This window comes from Pteropus alecto, unplaced genomic scaffold, assembly GCF_000325575.1.
Source record: "Pteropus alecto unplaced genomic scaffold, ASM32557v1 scaffold45, whole genome shotgun sequence".
Classification (NCBI taxonomy): Eukaryota; Metazoa; Chordata; class Mammalia; order Chiroptera; family Pteropodidae; genus Pteropus; species Pteropus alecto.
The window spans coordinates 17798396-17816708 of NW_006442491.1; the positions used below are offsets into that span (position 1 = coordinate 17798396).

An 18313-nucleotide genomic window follows, 5' to 3' on the forward strand; every position below is an offset into this window, starting at 1 on the left:
GAGTGTTGTACACTAACCCTACAGGCACAACTTCTTGGTTGGGCCCACTGGACAGTATGTCCCAGCTCCGAAAGGGATTTGAGGTGATCCTGACCACACAGAATTTCCTTCTCATATGTTCCCCTCTCCTCTCAGATGAAAACAGCAGGCCTCTCTTGGGCACATAAATCTAGCTGAGGCCATTCTAATGCTGAGGTGCTCTCGTGAACTGGAAAGGCCTCAGGACTGGCTTTAAGAGATGGGCTCTGGACTCTGGGTGGGGAATTATCGAGCTGGTTGTAGGGGTCTGTCATAAAACCTCTGCATCTCAGTCTTTTAAGATGTAAATCTAAGTAGGAACACTCACAGGGTCTGCTGTGATGGGGTGACAATACTGGATATGAACAGATTTGACAGAAAAGGCCTGGAAGAACCAATTAATAGCAGCCACTACTATTTACCAAGAGCTTGCTTTGTATCAAGCACTGTGCTAAATTTAGTTTTTAAAGGATTAAATTTTAAAATTTAATTTTTTGAATAGGTAATGCATTCACCAGCTTCAAAATTCAAGAGTGAAAAAGGATACACAGATCCATAACCTTAGGCTAGCTGTGATTCAGAATTTTTCATTTTTTTTAGAATGGTCAGATGAGTATATCTAACATATACTGTATAACACGCCCAAGCAGCACCCTGGACCCAATACCTTAATTTTTCTGCAAAATGAAGGAGTACTCGCAAGTGGAATAAATGAAGATATAAGGAGTTTCATGCCACTTCGGGTCAGGTTCTGCTACCAAACAAGATTTGGCACCAATCTTTTAGAAAAAACTTGGTTTTCAGAGCTCTTTCAATTTCAGAATTATAGATAGGAGATTGTGGATTCATAATAGTAAAAAAATCTCTCTCTTACCCCTGTCCCCCAGCCTACCAGGTCTCCCCACAGACAACTAATGACATCAGTTTCTTGTATGTCCTTCCAAAAATACTCGGCTTATATAAGCAAATATGTATTCCCCCTACTTTAATAGATGGATGTCCTGAGCTCCTTACATACATTATCTTATTTCATCTTTCCAGCAGCCCTCCAAGTACATGAGCTTGTTTGCTCAAGGAAAACAACTGACAGTACATGTTGCCAATGGCAAAATTCAATCGTTCAAAAGAAAATTAGCAATGTAGAAGTCTATATTTACCGCTAGCTTGATGGTTTCCAATATTGATGCTGATGAGTAATATTAATAAATGTAATTTTTTGATGTCATGTAATAAAATGCACCAACATTTAACAGATCTGCACATCTCAGTGAACCAATATTTTCCAAACAACTAATAAATGACTTTCCAATATCATGCATGGGTAAAAGATCCATTCAAAGGTCATGATAGATCAGTAGATTTTAATGTAATAACTCTTAAGCTATCACTTGTCAAATTCTAGTACAATGCAAGATATTCTAGGAGAATATCTATAATTGTTTGAAAAAGCTATTAAACTACTATTCTCTTTCCAATAACCTTTGTTAAGGCTTGAACAAAAACAAAATTATCACCTACAGATTAAAAGCAGAAGAAATGAGAATCGAGCTGTCTTCTATGCCAGATATTAAAGAGATGTGCAATAATGTAAAATGATGTCTCTTCTCACTAATTTCTTCTATTTTAGAAAATATTATTTTCATAAAATTTGTTATTTATGTTAACACATTATGGATTTAAAATATTTTTTAAATGAATGAATGTGTATTTTAAATTTTTTAGCTGTAATTTCTAATATGATAAATATTGATAGCTGTAACTCAAACAAACGAGAGCTCTTTGGAGTTCTCAACAATGTCTGAGAGTGCAAGAGGATTCCTAAGACCAAAATGTTTGAGATCTGCCAGCAAAGGAAATTAACTCAAGGAAAGAAAAAAAAAGTATATACACGTTTATGGTGTACAATTTAAAATGAAAAATTGGACATGCCTGGAATACTCCATTGAGGCTAGGTAAATGAAATGTACCAGTATAATAAAATATCAAATATTTAAAAAGATATGTTTAGCACTTTAGTCAATGAATTATGAAATTTTAAAAAGAAAACGTAGAACATAAAATATTGGGAACATTAAAAAATATGTATAGACTGATTGGGTTTGAAAATAAATTTTGCATGACATAAACAAGAGCTTTATATCTAAGGATTAATTTTTAGCAAAGCTGGTTAAGCATAGGAAAAATTGTTTTTTCAAAAGAGGGAACAGGATTTGGGGCATAGAGTCTCCTGGCTGACTGAGGACAGATGCAGCAAATGGAAATGGATTAGAACTGTCGTGACAACAATGAAAAAAGTTAGGCTTAGATTAAAAAAAAAAAACAAACTTCCCTTATAGATGGGCTGTTTTCAGTCCTGGAGATCTCAGGGGTAGAACAGACCTACTTTTCACCCTCAATTCTTCATCACAATGGAATGTCCTCTCCATTATACCAGCATAAATGAGCAGACCCAGTATCTTTCAAGCTCCAGACACCCATCACCCCACACTTAGAGAAGTCAGTCTCTTTATGCACTAGGGCAGACATACTGACTTCGGTTTGCATTTGGAGATTTCCAGGTAGGGGATAGGCAAGATGTAGGTATGGAAGGTGAGGGGTGAGACACAGGACTGTGTCCTATGGGATGGGGCAGAGGCTGCTGTTTCCTACTCAGAGTACAAGTCAAGCTGCTCAGGGATGAGGTAACACTCTGCAGCACCAGATGGGCCCAGCTGCTGTGCTGCTCTTTCTCTTCTCCCCACCCTAAGGCCCCACCCACAAATAGGGAATTTGAGGGTAAAACAAAAAGGTGAAAGTTTGAGTGCCTGGTTGCTCAGCCACATGGTGGTGGTGGGGCTATAATAAAAGAATTGGTGTCATTACAGACATCTGTGCTACAGAGAAAGGGGGCTGGCAAAGAATGGGGGTAGAGGGAGAAAGGGGCTGCAGTAGAAAGACCTGACAGGCTGTCAACTCTCTAGTGGCTGACAAAAAACCTCCTAAAACATCCTGTCTCCTCTTCCAGCCATCTCATCCAATTCAATGTCCTAGCCCAGGGAAACAGGCTTGCCTGAGGAAGACCTAATTAGAGGGTGAGGGGGGAAAGGGGATGGATTTTTATCCATAATCCATGTATGCTCACTACTCTGAACTTGTACACAAACTGACTGCATGAACTAAAGCTGAAGGGTACGTTGCAGAAAGCATAAGCTTCTGAGGTCAGATACACATAGAGGTAAACCCCAGTCTTCAACCTCCCAGTTAAGATAAATCTGGGAAGTTATGCTACCTCCCTATTCACTGTTAAGATATAGACTGATTGGGTTTGAAAATAAATTTTGCATGACATAAACAAGAGCTTTATATCTAAGGATTAATTTTCAGCAAAGCTGGTTAAGCATAGGAAAAATTGTTTTTTCAAAAGAGGGAACAGGATTTGGGGCAGAGAGTCTCCTGGCTGACTATAAAACAGGGATGCCACCAATCTTCTTGTAGGGCTGTCTGAAAGATGAGTAACCATAAATGAAAGCACCTGTTTAGTGGCCAGCATTTGGTGTACAGCCAAGAAATGGCAGTTATTTCTATCCTTGATAAACGGCAGTCGATGCTGACAAGAAAGCAATGTCCATAAAGAGCCTGGGTCTAAATGCAGTTCCAACACACACTCTGGGTCGATACTCTCACACCTAAGAGGCTCCACTGCACCAAATCCTTTTCTGGGGGAGGAGGCTACATATTTAAAAACATAAAACGAGGTTCTCTCTGAGGAAACCATCTACTCATTACACTTTCAGTCTTGTTCTCATCTCTGGTGCTACCTGAATGGGACCCATCGAGCATTTATTGAATATTTACTATATTCTGAGCAATCACCTCAACATGTGACATCCACCATTAAATTCAATCCTAAAACATCTGAGACAGGTATAATAATCCCAAGGTGCAGATGAAGAAACCAAGGCTCCAAGGGGCTAAATGAGCTCACTGAGAGACAAATAAAGATACAAGATCAGGGTTTGAACCCAGTCAATCAACCTCCGAAGCCTGTGCTCCTAACTGCCATACAATACCCTCTCCTTGACATGGGGGCGTGGATGGGGTGGCAGAAAGAAGGGGAACAAGTCCCACCTGCTAAGAGTGGTATGTAGGAGTGATGAGACTCAGGCTTCTGCCTTACCCACTCCAACCCACCAGGCTCTTTAGCCAAAGGCACCACTGCCCTCATCAGAATCCTTCAGTGGTTTCCAACTGCCCATGAAGAGATCCACGTACTTCACATCAGGGGACTTCCAAAATCTAGCCCCATCCTCCTCAGCTATTATATCCTATGATTCCAGACATGAAGTCAAACTTCAAGGATAGTCTCATGCTTTCAGACACTGATGCCTCTGGCCTACTGTTCCCTCAGCCTAGAAAAACCTATCCCCTGAAAGATATGTTATGAAACAATTCAGACACATAAAAAGGAAGAAAAGAGCTTAAGAAATACTCCTCTTCTCTATGAAGACACAGCTCAGGCAAGACTTCCTTCAAGAAGCCTTTCCAAGGGTATCCATGAAGGATCTCTGTGCTAACCTCTGTAAATGGCAGCTATCACTTTTATTTACTCATCTGTCTCCCATGCCAAAGAGAGTGTGTACCTCAAGAGTAGGATTCCAGCCCTAGGGACTCCTAACTCGCAGGGAAACATTTGTTAAATAGAGAACTCATCAAAAATGTGCAAGGCATAGGTCCAAGTGATGGAGATACAAAGAGGTAAAAAAGTGAAGCAAAGGGGACATGCACTGGAAAAAAGCCGAAAATCTTGAGATTAGACAAGAATAACTAAGTGGTAGTGTTGCCAAGGGTGGGGTAAATCCCAGGGCAACGGGGCCAAGGGTTTTGGACAATAAAAAGAACACAAAGGGCAGGATAGGGCAGGCCTGGCTGTGCCTGCAGCATGCCTCCAAATGGCTGACACCATTCCCAGCCTCTCTCCCCATCTTTCAGGCCTAGAACAATACCCACATCTCCTCTAAAGCTTTTCTCAGCCCAAAGACCCAGAGCCTTCACTTAGTAAAAAGAGAGGCCCACACTACTTGGTAATTTTCCACTTTGATAGAGTGTACTATATCCTGCCCTTTCCCTGAGTGGGGAAGTTTGCCCTGGGCTCTGCCACCCACCCACCACCACCACCCGCTCTACTCCACACGCACCCAGCTCTAACTACACTGCCTGTCTTTCCAGGGCTCTGAATCAGACAGGGCTTCAGGCTGGAGCACCCTTTCTACCACGCTCTTTGCCTAGCTAACATCTCCTGCTTAGAAGTCGGTCCCTTCTTGGGGATGCCTTCCCTGCACACCAAGTAGCATGCTGTTCATCCACTATGAGATGAGATGACAGTAGAAGCCAAGATGGCATTATTGGCCTTTATGAAGCAACCAGGGCCAGATCTAGTGTCCTCCACAAGGGCCAGATCTAGTGTCCTCCACACAGTGAGCTCAATAAACACCAGAGGCTTAAGAAATTAAGTGGCTCTCACCATCTAAATTTTAAAATACTTTTTATTTTGAAATAATTAACCATAAATGTATGGATTATTTCTGGACTCAATTCTATTCCCTTGTTTTATATGTCTAGCCTTCTGCCAGTATCACATTGTTTTGATTACTGTAGCTTTGTAGTAAGTTTTGAAATTGAGAAGTGTGAGTCCTCGAATTTTATTCCTTTTCGAGATTGTTTTAGCTATTATGGTTCCCTTGAATTTCCAAATAAATTTTAGGATCAGCTGGACAATTTCTAAAAAATAAAGCAAAACCTAACAAACAAACAAAAACCTCTGGAATTTTAATTGAGATTGCACTGAATGTGTAGATCAACTTGGGGAGTACTGACAATATTAAGTCTTCCTATCCATGAACAAAGGATGTCTTTCCATTATTTAGATCTTAATTTCTTTCAACAATGTTTTGTAGTTCTCAGTATGCAAGTCTCGTACTTCTTCTGTTAAATTTGTTCTTTTCTTTTGTTAAATTTATTCTTAAGTATTTTATTCTATTGAGAGTTACTGTAAATGGGATCATTTCCTTAATTTCATATCCAGATTGTTCACTGCTGATGTGCAGAAATACAATTGATTTTTTTCTTATTGATCCTGTCACAATTCATTTATGTGTGAATTCATTTATTAGTTCTAAAAGTTTTTTTAAGACCCCATGTCATTGTCAAATATTGTTTTACTTCTTACTTTCTAATCTGACTAGGTTTTTGTCAGGTCCAGGAGGGCCCTATTCCTACCCCCTGTAGTGTGGGAACCAGACCCCTCCCTTATCTTTTGTGTGAGAATCAGACCTTGCATCCGGTTGGCAACACTACATACTTACGTCCCGTTTCACTGGACTCTCCTCCCTTCCCTGCCAATTTACTCGCCTGACATATTCCCATCAAAAAAAGCCCACATCAAGCCCCATGTAAGTTTTAAGGTCCCTCGCATTTGGGGCTGACGCCATCTTAGTCTCAGCCTGGCTGTCACTCTGCTAAAATAAACCTTGCTTAACCCTTCTGCCTTGTGCGTTCCTCCCTCGGAGAACCTAACGGTTTTATTCTTCTTGAGTGCCCTGGCTAGAATTTCAAGTACCATGTTGTATAAAAGTAGCCAAGAGCAGATATCCTTGCTTGTTCCTTATCTTTGGGGGTGGGGCGTCAGGAAGCATTCCATCTTTCTCCAGTAAGTGGGATATTAGCTGTGGGCTTTTTGCAGGTGCTCTTTATTGAGCTGAGAAAGTTTCCCTCTATTGCTGAACGCTTTTTTCATGAAAGGGTGTTGGATTTTGCAAGTGCTTTTGTCTATTTGAGATGAACATGTGGTTTCCCTGTTCTTTGTTCTATTAATATAGTATATTATACTGATTTATTTTCAGATGTTAAACTAACCATTCTTGGAATAAAGTATATTTGGTCATAGTATATAATCATTTTTTGTGTTGCTGGATTTGTTTCTCTAGTATTCTGTTGAGGATTTTTACCTCTATAGTCACAAGGGTTACTGTTTTGTAGTTTTCTTGTGATGGCTTTTAGTTTTGGTATCGGGGTAACACTGACCTCACAGAATAAGTTGGAAAGTGTCCTTTTCTCTTCTATTTTTTGAAAGAGTTTGTGAAAGATTAGTATTAATAAAAAAAGTCATTATTAAGAAAATTTTCTAATAAACCAAAAATAGTACAAATAGTGTAATTTATAAACCCTTCCATCCAGTTTCAATAATTATCAATATTCTACCATTCTTATTTCACCTACACTAGCTTCCCAATGTCTGATTTTTTTTAGGGGGTGAAATTATTTTAAAGCAAATCCCAGATATATCATTTCACCCTTAAAGACTTCTTTATTTGTATATGTAAACAAATCTCTAACAGATAAAGACTTTTTAACATAACCAAAATTTAATTTTTTGTTTCACTTAACAAAATCAGCAGTAATTTCTAATGTTATCTAATACCTGGTCAATGTTCAGATTTCCTCAAATGTTTCAAAAATGATTTTTAGAATTAGTTTGAATTAAGATCCAAACAAAGTCCAACAGTGTATTTAGTTGATATAACTCTTTTGATAATAGTTCCCCACCCCCCGACACTCCCTTTTCTCCCCATGCCATTCATTTGATGAGAAAAACAAGGTCAATTTATTGTGTAAAAATTTTTCATGTTCCATTTTTGGCTGGAACACAGATATCTTCATGTGTCTATTTAACTCATTCTTCTATCCCTCATGCTTCTTTTAAACTGAGAGCTGATCTAGATTCAGGTTGTTGTGAACCTACTTATTAGAAGACACTTAATTATATGGCTGTCCCACTTTCAGTATTAAAACAAATCTATGGGTTCAGGTGCTATCAGCCTGATCCATCTATTATAAAGTTCCCCACCAACATTTTTCCTAATGGTTTTAGCAACCACTGACAGTTTGTGCCCTGGTATGTAATTTCAGTAGAAGTTGTAACATAGTGATTTTTTAATTCTTTCAATTCCTCCAAGGCTAGGATTTTTTTACCTTCACAATTCTAGACTCCAGCTCTATATGATTCCTAAATTAGGATGGCACAGCTTTCAGGTGCCATTGTGGAAGCTTTGGGGGCGTTTTTCCTTGTCACAGCATCTGGAGAGTCCTCATGGCATTTATAGGCATAGACTAGATGCTGCACGCTCTACAATTCAAAAGTCTTGTTAGATATTAATGGAGATGTAAAGACTACATAAATTATCTGAGTCCAAGATCATTTTTATATGAACATAAAGTATTTTTTATACGGTTCTAAAATAAATTTTTCCAGTAATATAACTATGATGTTACTGAAGAAACACTATCTACTGTTGGGTTTGTCATTCTCCTAAGGGCTGTTTCAGAAAACTCAAGTTAGTAACAGCAACACAGTTTGCGTATTTGAGTTGCTGATACAACACATCTGTATGCGCCAGCTTTTGTTACTATCGAATTCAAGATAATTCCACATACAACTGCAAATGTTTGACTATGTTTTCCAGTGAAATTTTGCTCAGGCATCTATACAATGAAATACACACTATCTTATTAACTCTTTTTGTTTCTCATTTATATTATAGTTAGGACTTTATACCGATTCCTTTTGAAATTATACATTCGGTAAGTTAGACTATCTATGAATTCTATTTTGAGAGAGTAAAAGATTTTCACAGAATATTTATTTTGAGATGCGCAGTGAGTCTGAGAGAGCTGAGATTACGTACTTAAGGTCTACAAGTCTCTTCCAACCTGATTCAGGGCTTATTCTTAAATCTTGCCACCATATTTTGGTTATCTCACAGTCAGAACATTGTGCTGGGTGTGAGGACACCTGGACCCCATCCCTGCTCTGTCTCTTTATTAGTGGCTTATGACCTTAGGCAGGTCATCTTATCATTCTCCCATTTTTTTTTTAACTAACGAAGGTATATATTTGCAAAACAGTATAAAATAATAATAACAGTTAACATTTACTGAGTGCTTATTATGGCCCCACAGTGAACTCTTCCCCCAACTCTGCCAATAGCACCATTTCTACCACAATTTAGACTCTGAACTGGAAAGTGTCGTCTCAGCCAGAGACTAATGTCTCCCTGGTCCTTATTTGTACCCTTACAGCATAAGTCTCCAGCCCTGAATATTATCATCCTCATCTGCAAAGATTCAGGATGTCACTTGTTCATGCCCCACGCTGTTTTGGAAAAGTTCTGAAGTTGTCAAAAGAGGTCAAGGGACCACAGTGAAATGAAATGTAACAGGCAAGACACTGGGACTACATCCTTTCTGGGAAAGTATCTCTGCATCTCCACATTTTCCCAAAAAGCATGGTCCAGGGTCCTGTACAGACAAACAGCTTTGAAATGAATGAGTGAATCATCTGGGCAGTCACCCAGGAGTACTGCATACAAGCCCCATGGGCACTGACTCCTGGGCTGACTAAGAGGTTCTTTGTGGCCTCTAGAAAGGAGGCAGGAAGCTTTAAGATGCTGGGTAATTAGAGTGACTAGTAGCAGTACAAAAACTCACTGCTCTACTTATATCTCCATTTTCTATCTCCATACACCAAGACTGAGCAGAGAGATGGAGTCAAGTGGTAGGATGGGCATGGCTGGAACCCTTCTGCAGAAGCATGGGCTAACCACCAGGGGCTCTGTACTCACCAGGGAGGCTGCCGGCTGGTGTGTGGGTGCGGTGGGTAAATCCGGAGTGGGTCCACCTCTCTGGCAGTGGCAGGGGGAAACTCCCGGTGGGGACTGCTTACACTAGCCTTGTCCCAGTGCTCATGGATAGGTGTGATGATTCCAGACACAATACGAGACCGAAGTTCCTCACTGTTTTTGTAGGTCCTGTAGGAAGTAGACGAGGTATCAACTGCTTGTTGCTGGCTGGCAACCCTACATACAGTATTTTGGTGGTGGTGGTGGTGGTGGTGGCGGCGGCGGCGGCCGCGACGGCTGCGACAGCCAGAATGGCCCTGACAGCTGTTGGTGTTGCGCTTGGACCGTCTGCAAGTGTGGGAACGGGCTGCCCGGCGTTGTCTCCGAGACTGGGGCCTAAGCTTCTTAGGCATCTGAGTTGCCCCTCCTCATTTACCACCCCATTAGATAGAGGTGAGGGTGTAACGGCACAGGGCCTGGACTGGCTGCTCCTCTGTACCCACCCCATCCCACCCACCCTCAATTGTGTGTTCATAATGTGTCATGGGAAGGGTCATGGAAGGCAAAGGCTCCGTGGGGAGGATGAACTAGGTTCCTCCTAGTAGGCAGGGCTCTAGAGGGCTCAAGGTCCAGTTCTGTCACTAACTCAACGGCTGCTTTGAGCCTCTTTTCTCTGCCTGTAAGAGTCAAGTAAATGAGCTACAGCTGAGGTGTTGAGGCAGACTGACGTAACAAGGAGTAGACAGGACTCTACAGAGTCCGAAAAATCTGTTTTAAAATGAGCTATATCCTGTGTCAAAAAGCAAACCTCACAAATGTAAAAGGCCTGAAATACAGAATATGTTCTCTGACCATATGAAATCATATCAAACAGCAACACAGAAAGGCATTGTATAAATTAGTGGAAATTAAGCAACATAAATCTAGATACAAAGCAATGAATAAAAATTAAAATACAACATATTAAAATATGTGAGATACAGCTAAAGCATTGCTGAGAGGAAACTCTATGGCATTAAATGCTTACCTACAGCTAATAATATACTTAATAATGAAAGGCTGAATACTTTGCCTGTAAGACTGGACACTAGGCAAGGATGTTCTCTTTCATCACTCTTATTTAGCCTAATACTAGAAGTTCCAGCCACTTCAATAAGACAAGAAAAAGCACACAGATTAGAAAGCAAGGAAGAAAACTGCCCCTATTTACAGATGACATGTCTACTTAGAGATTCTCAAGGAATCTACAAAAGAAAACAAAAACAAAAACAAAAAGCCCTCCCAAAACACTGTGAGTTCAATATTACAAGACAAGATACAAGATCAACACACAAAAATAAACTGCATTTCTATATACTAACGATGAACATTTAAAAATCAAAACTAAGAACACCATATATAATCAGCTCTAATCCCCCAAAATAACAAAAACATGTTCAGATTCTGTGACCTTAAAATTACAAAATGATAATGAAATTGAAAAACACCCAAATAAATGAAGACATACCATGTTCATAGTAAAAGTGTCAAGTTTCCCCATTATAGGTTTGATGATTTATTGGTTTAATGCGACTCCTATCAAAATCCCAGCAAAGTTTCTTTTTTTTTTTATAGACATAGATAAGCTTATTCTAAAGTTTATATAGAAAGGCACAGACGTTAGAATAGCCAAAACTATCTTGACAAAGAAGAATTGAATGGAGGGCTTTTTCTACTTAATATTAATGTCTATTATGTATCTACAATAATCAATACTGTGTGATACTGGCAAAGGGATAGACACAAAGATCAATGGAAAAACTAGAGAACCCAGAAACAGACTCGCCCAAGTATAGACAACTGATTTTGACAAAGTTGCAAAGCAATTCAAAAAAGAACAAATGGTGTTGGAACAATTTAACATCCACAGGCAAGAAGCCTGTCTAAATCTCACAACTTATATAAAAATTAACTTAAATTACAGACTTAAATGTAAAACATAAAACTATAAAATGTTTAGGAAAAAAAGGAGAAATTTTTGGGAAATCTAGAGCTAGACAGATTTCTTACACTTGACACCAAAAGCTTGATCCATAAAAACAACTGATAAAATGGGTATTACTAAAATTCAAAACTTTTGCTTTGCAAAAGTCCCTGTTAAGAGAGAGGAAAAACAAACTAAAGGATGGGAGAAAATATTTATAAAACACCATCTAATAAAGGACTTGTATCTGAAATATATCAGGAACTTTCAGGAACACATAAAAAAAAAATCCAACTAGAAAACAGGCAAAGATATGAATGGATATTTTCCCAAAGAAGATATACAGATGGCAAATACACACATGAAAATAATGTTCAACATCATTAACTATTAGAGAAATGTAAATTAAAATCACAATGAAATATTACCAGACATTTATCAGAATAACCAAAATAAAAAATTGTGACAATAACTAATGCTAGCAAAATAAAACTTTAATTAAAAATATATTTATTATATAACCATAAAATGAGATTAGTTTAAATCAGTGGTTTCAGGTCTTCTCTAGCATACAGTGGGGCCCAGGGAGGGCAAGAGAGAAAGCCAAGTAGGTGGGGCACAGGGATCTCCATTTCCTGCCCCTACCCTTTCTACCAGAGCAACTCTAACCAGTTTAATATGTCAATCCTAAAGAACACGGTGCTTGAAGAGTTTCATGTTAGAAAGTATTAGTACCTATAAGAACTTGGAAGTGCTAAGGGCCTGTGGCCCATACATCCCTACAAAGAATAGGTTTCTACTTAAAACACAGAACTTTGGGGACCTTGCTGCTTCCCTGACCAAGATGGGTGGAGGGGATATGTAAATCTAACTCCTTTCCTTTCAATCAGATGAGCTGTGTGTGATATTGTTGGAAGGCCTCTGATCTCCCTATGTAAGATCTTTACCTGTAGAACTCAGGTCTGATTCAAAAACTGCCAACTCTTGAGAGAAAAGTTCTCACACAATTTCTAAGTCTTAGTAGAACTGCCATTTTGGTACCGCAAGACAGCTTGTCATCCTGTCTAATGTAGAAGGGGCATGGCAGAAAGAAATAGGTTTATACTCCTTAGCAAATCAGTTAGCTCATCAAGGGGCACAAATTCTTATCATAGACAGACAAAACATGTCATGATGACCTAACAAGGAGGGCCACATGGGGAAAGAGGACTAGAAGCACTGGCAGCTTAGTGCTGCTAGTACTATGGAAGAGGAGAGAGGGAGGGCCCTTATGATCAAGAGGCAGTCAGTCATACCCTACCTCTCAGAACCTCAGTTTCCATGGAGATGATTCCTAGTGATCAGATTTTTCTGCCTTTGCATGTTTACCAAGAGCTTTAGTCCAGCCCAAAGCGCTATGCTGACATTTCACTTCATCCCCGGAATAACATGCTGAGGTAGTACTATTGTGTCCCTCATTTCACAGTAATCAAAAAACAAAATAAAACACCCCCATACAAAATACCCTAACAGCAAATGTATTCAAAAAAACATCAATGTTTCTTTCTCAGTATTGCTGAGGGGACCAAATGCCCTAATGAGTATGAACAGCTGAATACAGGCCTGGGTTCTTCCACAGCATCTGTCAATTTCTCTCCCAATGGAATTCTAGAATGAAGATGTCAAGAAAGAGACCACATTCCAAATATCCTTCCCTTATCTTCTTAAGTGGTGTGCTGGAGTCACAGTGTGGGCAGCACCCAGAGGAGCAGCTTTGCCAAAGCCTGGCCTGGCCTCACTCCTTCATTCCTTTGTTCACTATATGCAAAACAAAACAATACAAAACAAACAAAAAATCCAGGCCCTGCCCTCAAGGAGATCACTGTAAGGGAGACCAACTCTAATAAGTTAATCATAAAATACCCACCTATTAAATACTTAAAAGGCTGTTTTGAAACATTAAACATGGGTGGGGGCAGGGAAATCTCTCTGAGGAGTTGACATTTAAATTGGAACTGAAAGAGTCAGCTGTGTGAGGTAGTTGGGGAGAGCACTCTAGGCAGAGGGTAGAACTCTGAAGAGATGAGGAGCATGACACCTTGGCTGAGACATAGGAACTAAGGAACAAGTGGCACAGGATGAGGCTAGAAAGGCTGGGCACTAGGCTACAGGCCTTATCAAGGATTTTGTTTTTACCCTCAGAGAAACGAAAATTCACTGAAGTGTTTTGGGGGTTTTCTGGATTTAAAAAAAATTTAATGTACCAATGTAACCAGTTTTAATTGTATTTAAGTACATTCACATTACTGTGCAACCATCACCACCACCCATTTCCAGTTTTTCATCTTGCAAAACTGAATTTCTGTACCTATTAAATAATAATGCCCCATTTCCCCTTGCCCTGAGCCCCTGACAACCACATTTTACTTTCTGACTCTATGAATTTGATTATTCCAGGTACCTCATATAAATGAAACCATACAATATTTGTCCTTTTGTGTAACTTATTTCCCTTAGCACAATGTCTTCAATGCTCATCTGTTGTAGCATGTGTCAGCATTTCCTTCTCTTTTATAGCTGAATAACATTCCATTGTATGTATATACCACATTTTATTTAACCATTCATCTGTCCCATGTATTCATGGACATCTATGTTGCTTCTACCTTTTCATTATTGAGAATAATACCTCAATGAACATGGGTGTGCAAATATCTCTTTATGACTCTGCTTTCAATTCTACTGAATATATGCCCAGAAGTAGAACTGCTGGGTCATATAGTAATTTAATTTTCTGAGGAACTATCATACCACTTTCTACAGTGGCTATACCATTTTATATTTCCACCAATAGTATACAAGGGTTCCAATTTCCCCACATTCTTGCCAATATATGTTATTTTCTGATTTTTGTTGTTATTGCTGGTTTTATAGTAGCCATTCTAATATATGTGAGGTAGTATCACTGAAGGATTTCCAGCAAGGGTTTTAACCATGATCTGATCTGTTTTAAAAAGGCTGGTCTGATTACTGTGTGGGAAATCGACAAGGTGATGAGCAGGAGTGGAAGTTGGGATAGCTGGGATCTCCTTATGTAATGGTAGCATGGAAGAGGGGAGGAGCAAAGAGGTGGCCAGAGTGATGGAGGTAGGTGGTTTGGAAGTCTGAGAGAAGTGGCCAGTTCAAAATAGTTACTGCTGATTATACACAATTAAATGAAACAGGGTATCGAGGCAGTTCTGATGACAGCGAATTTATAGCGATGCCAGGCTTCCTTTAAAACTCTGAGGAGGTCAACAAGGATGGCGGGGAAAGTCCCTAAAATGGAATACAGTAGAAATAAATGGCCCTAACTAGATATCACACAGATAGTTTCATTACACTGATGGAAAAACAAGCATTAATCTAAGTACTTTTTGAATACATCTGACAACATACATCCTCAGTGTGAAACAGTCAAAAGACAAAAAGATCTGGGAAGAAATTGTATTTGAAACAGTAGATTTATTCTTGGTAGGTACTGATGCCGCAGTTCGAAATAATTTGTGTATTTTAAGATAAACAAATAAGTAAATATAGTGATGCTGTTAGGCATCAAGGTTCTCACCACAGAAAAGAAATCCAGGATGGAATAAGAGAATAAGAATCCCATGGTGTTAGATTAAAAATAAAAGTATCAGTTTGAAATTTAAGAAAAAATAACTTTAAGGAAAAAGCTTCCTAGCTCTATTCTCTGTCAAAGCCTGGATGCAATGACATCCTGGGTCTTAACGAGCCCACTCAGGTACAGATTTTGGTTTTTAAATAATATTCCCCACCAACAGAAATCATGGCTTTTCAGAAAAATGGCTGATTCCAAGGCAGGGGCAAGGAAGTACAAGGTGAGACCAGAATACCTTATTGTGCCAGAAAGTAAGGAAACACTCAAAGAAGAATGAGGACATGCCAAAAGGACAAAGGAAGCAGTGTGAAGGGATTTCCACTGGTCAGCTCTGGAATGACTTGAGCATTCAAAGGATGACAAAAATGGACTATAACTTCGAATAAAAAAGAATCCATGAGTCCATACTAATAATAATAAATGAAGAAAGGATGATAAACATAGAAAATTGCTGTTTTATAATTATCGCAATAATAACTGATTCAGGCATGAATCATCAATAGATGCTAAAAGCACTGTGTAAAAGACCATCAAAAAGCAGAATATTCAGTCTGCTAATATACTCCCACGATCACTTATTAAACACAAAGAAAAAGAGATGCCTTTACTATAGAGAAAGCTAGAAGATACTGTCATTACCATGTGATCAAATTGAACAAAATCAACTGTGAGACAGACATCTCATGTCTGATATGAAACTGAGAACACAGCCTCACTTATATAGTATTCATGTTGAAAATGTTCAACTTACATCAAATGATGAGTAAGTAATCTGATACATCTGATCTTGAGGAAAAAATCTGAATATTCTACACAAGAGACTTTAAGTCTTTAAAAATAACAATGCCACAAAAAAGTCTAAGAAACTGTTCTAGATTAAAGGTCATGAAAGAGGCATGAAAATAAATGTAATGGTGATCTTGATTAGATAAGAAAAATAACCTCAAACCAAAAACCGAAAAACTAACTAAAAAGGAAACTGCTGGGATGACTGCAGAACATGAACTATATATTAAATTGTATTAATTTTTTTTAAAGCCTACAGCACCCTGTATTCCTAGGTGGTCTCCCATCCAAGTACTAACCAGGCTGCTGAGCTTCTGAGATCAGACAAGATCAGGCATGTTCAGGGTGGCATGGCCGTAGACTATATCAATGTACTAATGCTACATTTCCTGAGTGTGATAACTGTATTAAGGATATAGAAGAGGGTGCCCTTGTAAAAATAAAAAAAATATATGCTGAAATATTTAGGCGCGAAGGTTCACAAAGTCTGGAAATAATAATCAGATGGTTCAAGAACAAAAAAGCATACAGAAAAATTAGGCCAATGTAGCAAAATGTTTAAAAATCAGTGACTCTAGGTGGTGGGTTATATGAGTGTTCACTGTAATATTTTTGCAAACCATCTCTTCTACTGAGTTGCAAATTTCAAAATAAAAAGTCAAGAGAATGAGAAGACAAGCCCGACGAGGAGAAAACATTTACAAAACACATATATAATAAAGGACTGTTATCCAAAATATACGAAAAACTCCTAAAACTCAACAATAAGAAAAGAACTCAAATAAAAACTGGGCCAAAGTCCTTAACAATCACTTCACCAAAAAAGATACAGATGGCAAATAAATATGTAAAAATATGCTCAACACCGTATGCCATAAGGGAACTGCAAATTAAAACAAGATACCACTACACAGCTATTAGAATGGCCAAAATCTGAAACACTACCGCCACCAAATGCTGATAAGGATGTGGAGCAACAGGAACTCTCATTCACTGCTGGTGGGAACACAAAATGGTACAAGCACTCTGAAAGACCGTTTGTCAGTTTCTTACAAACCTAAACATAGTCCAACACCACCAAGAATGAACCCTACAGTAAACTGGACTTTGGGTAATAATGTGTCAATATAGGTTCACCCATTTAAAAAAAAAGGTACCACTTTGGTGTGCTGATAGTGGGATGTTGACAGTGAAGGAGGCTATACATATATGTGTGTAGAGGGGGTGCAAGAGGTACGTGAGATCTCTGCACTTGTTTAGTTTTGCTGGGAACCTAAAACTGCTCTAAAAAAATTAAATGAATTTTTTTTTTTTAAAGTTAGGGGTGGAGTGGAGACCTGATAGGTACACTTTTCCCAGGAGCCTACTCTGACTGACCCCACTGATCCAGCTGCATCTCTATTCTGAAGCCAATGCAGCTCTTGTGGACACTTGATTACATGATTTTATTTCATGTGGCATTTCTCACATAAGTCTTCTCTTCAAAGAAATTAAAAACAGAAGAACTGAGAAATAACTGTGCTCAGAAGTGAAAGATCCTTCTGTTGACCTTCCTTAGTTCTCTGAACACCTCTACCCCATTCCTGGTATCTAGCCACTGGTTCTCTCTTCTTCTTCCCAGGGAAAGCTATCACTTAGAAGTACCTGTGGAAGTCAACCAGGTGTTCTGAATCGATATAATCATCCAAGTTCAAGGTCAAGTCTGATACTTGCTGTGAGCCATATTCCTAAAAAATAAAAATAAAAATGAAAGACTGGGAATATTTTTTGTTTAATGAGTGGATTAGTGACGTGAGAGTGACAATATTCAACCTCAAGAAAAACAGATGTGCACAAAGGGACATATATAAGGACAAATTTTAATACAGGAAATACCCTTCTGATGCTTGGGGACTTCTCTAATTTAGGAATATTGTTTTCCTGAGGCAGAGCTCAGAAAATCTACTTCTAAGCTCTTTTGCAATTTGGGTGCAGGCATGAAATTGAGGTGCTACTTGGATGCACAACTTCGACTTGGAGGAGGGCAGCTTGAGGAAGCAGGCCAAGCACCGAACAGGCATCTTGCTAATGAGGGGGGTCACAGCATCAGTGGCTCATGAGAAGGGGCACCAGGGCTGGCAGTATTGGCCAGTATCTAATGCCTCAGGATGGTGGCAGCAGCACTGGTTTCCATGGCATGGTTTGGGGCACTATCCTGGAAGTTCAGCCTTGAACCTGTTTTTCCAGACCTTCCAATGATTCAATGAGCTATCC

General features: G+C 39.0%; 1 protein-coding gene across 2 annotated transcripts in view; it reads right to left on the reverse strand.

The window, feature by feature from the left end:
• PSMF1 (proteasome inhibitor subunit 1) overlaps nucleotides 1-18313 on the reverse strand; it is a 31780-nt gene that overhangs the window by 6122 nt on the left and 7345 nt on the right. For both annotated transcript variants that reach the window (XM_015597266.2, XM_006921677.3), the window contains exons 3-4: nucleotides 17705-17787; nucleotides 9675-9860 (exon numbers count right to left, since the gene is read on the reverse strand). In XM_015597266.2, coding sequence (XP_015452752.1) covers nucleotides 9675-9860; nucleotides 17705-17787 — 269 coding nt within the window. The remainder of the gene's footprint in view (nucleotides 1-9674; nucleotides 9861-17704; nucleotides 17788-18313) is intronic.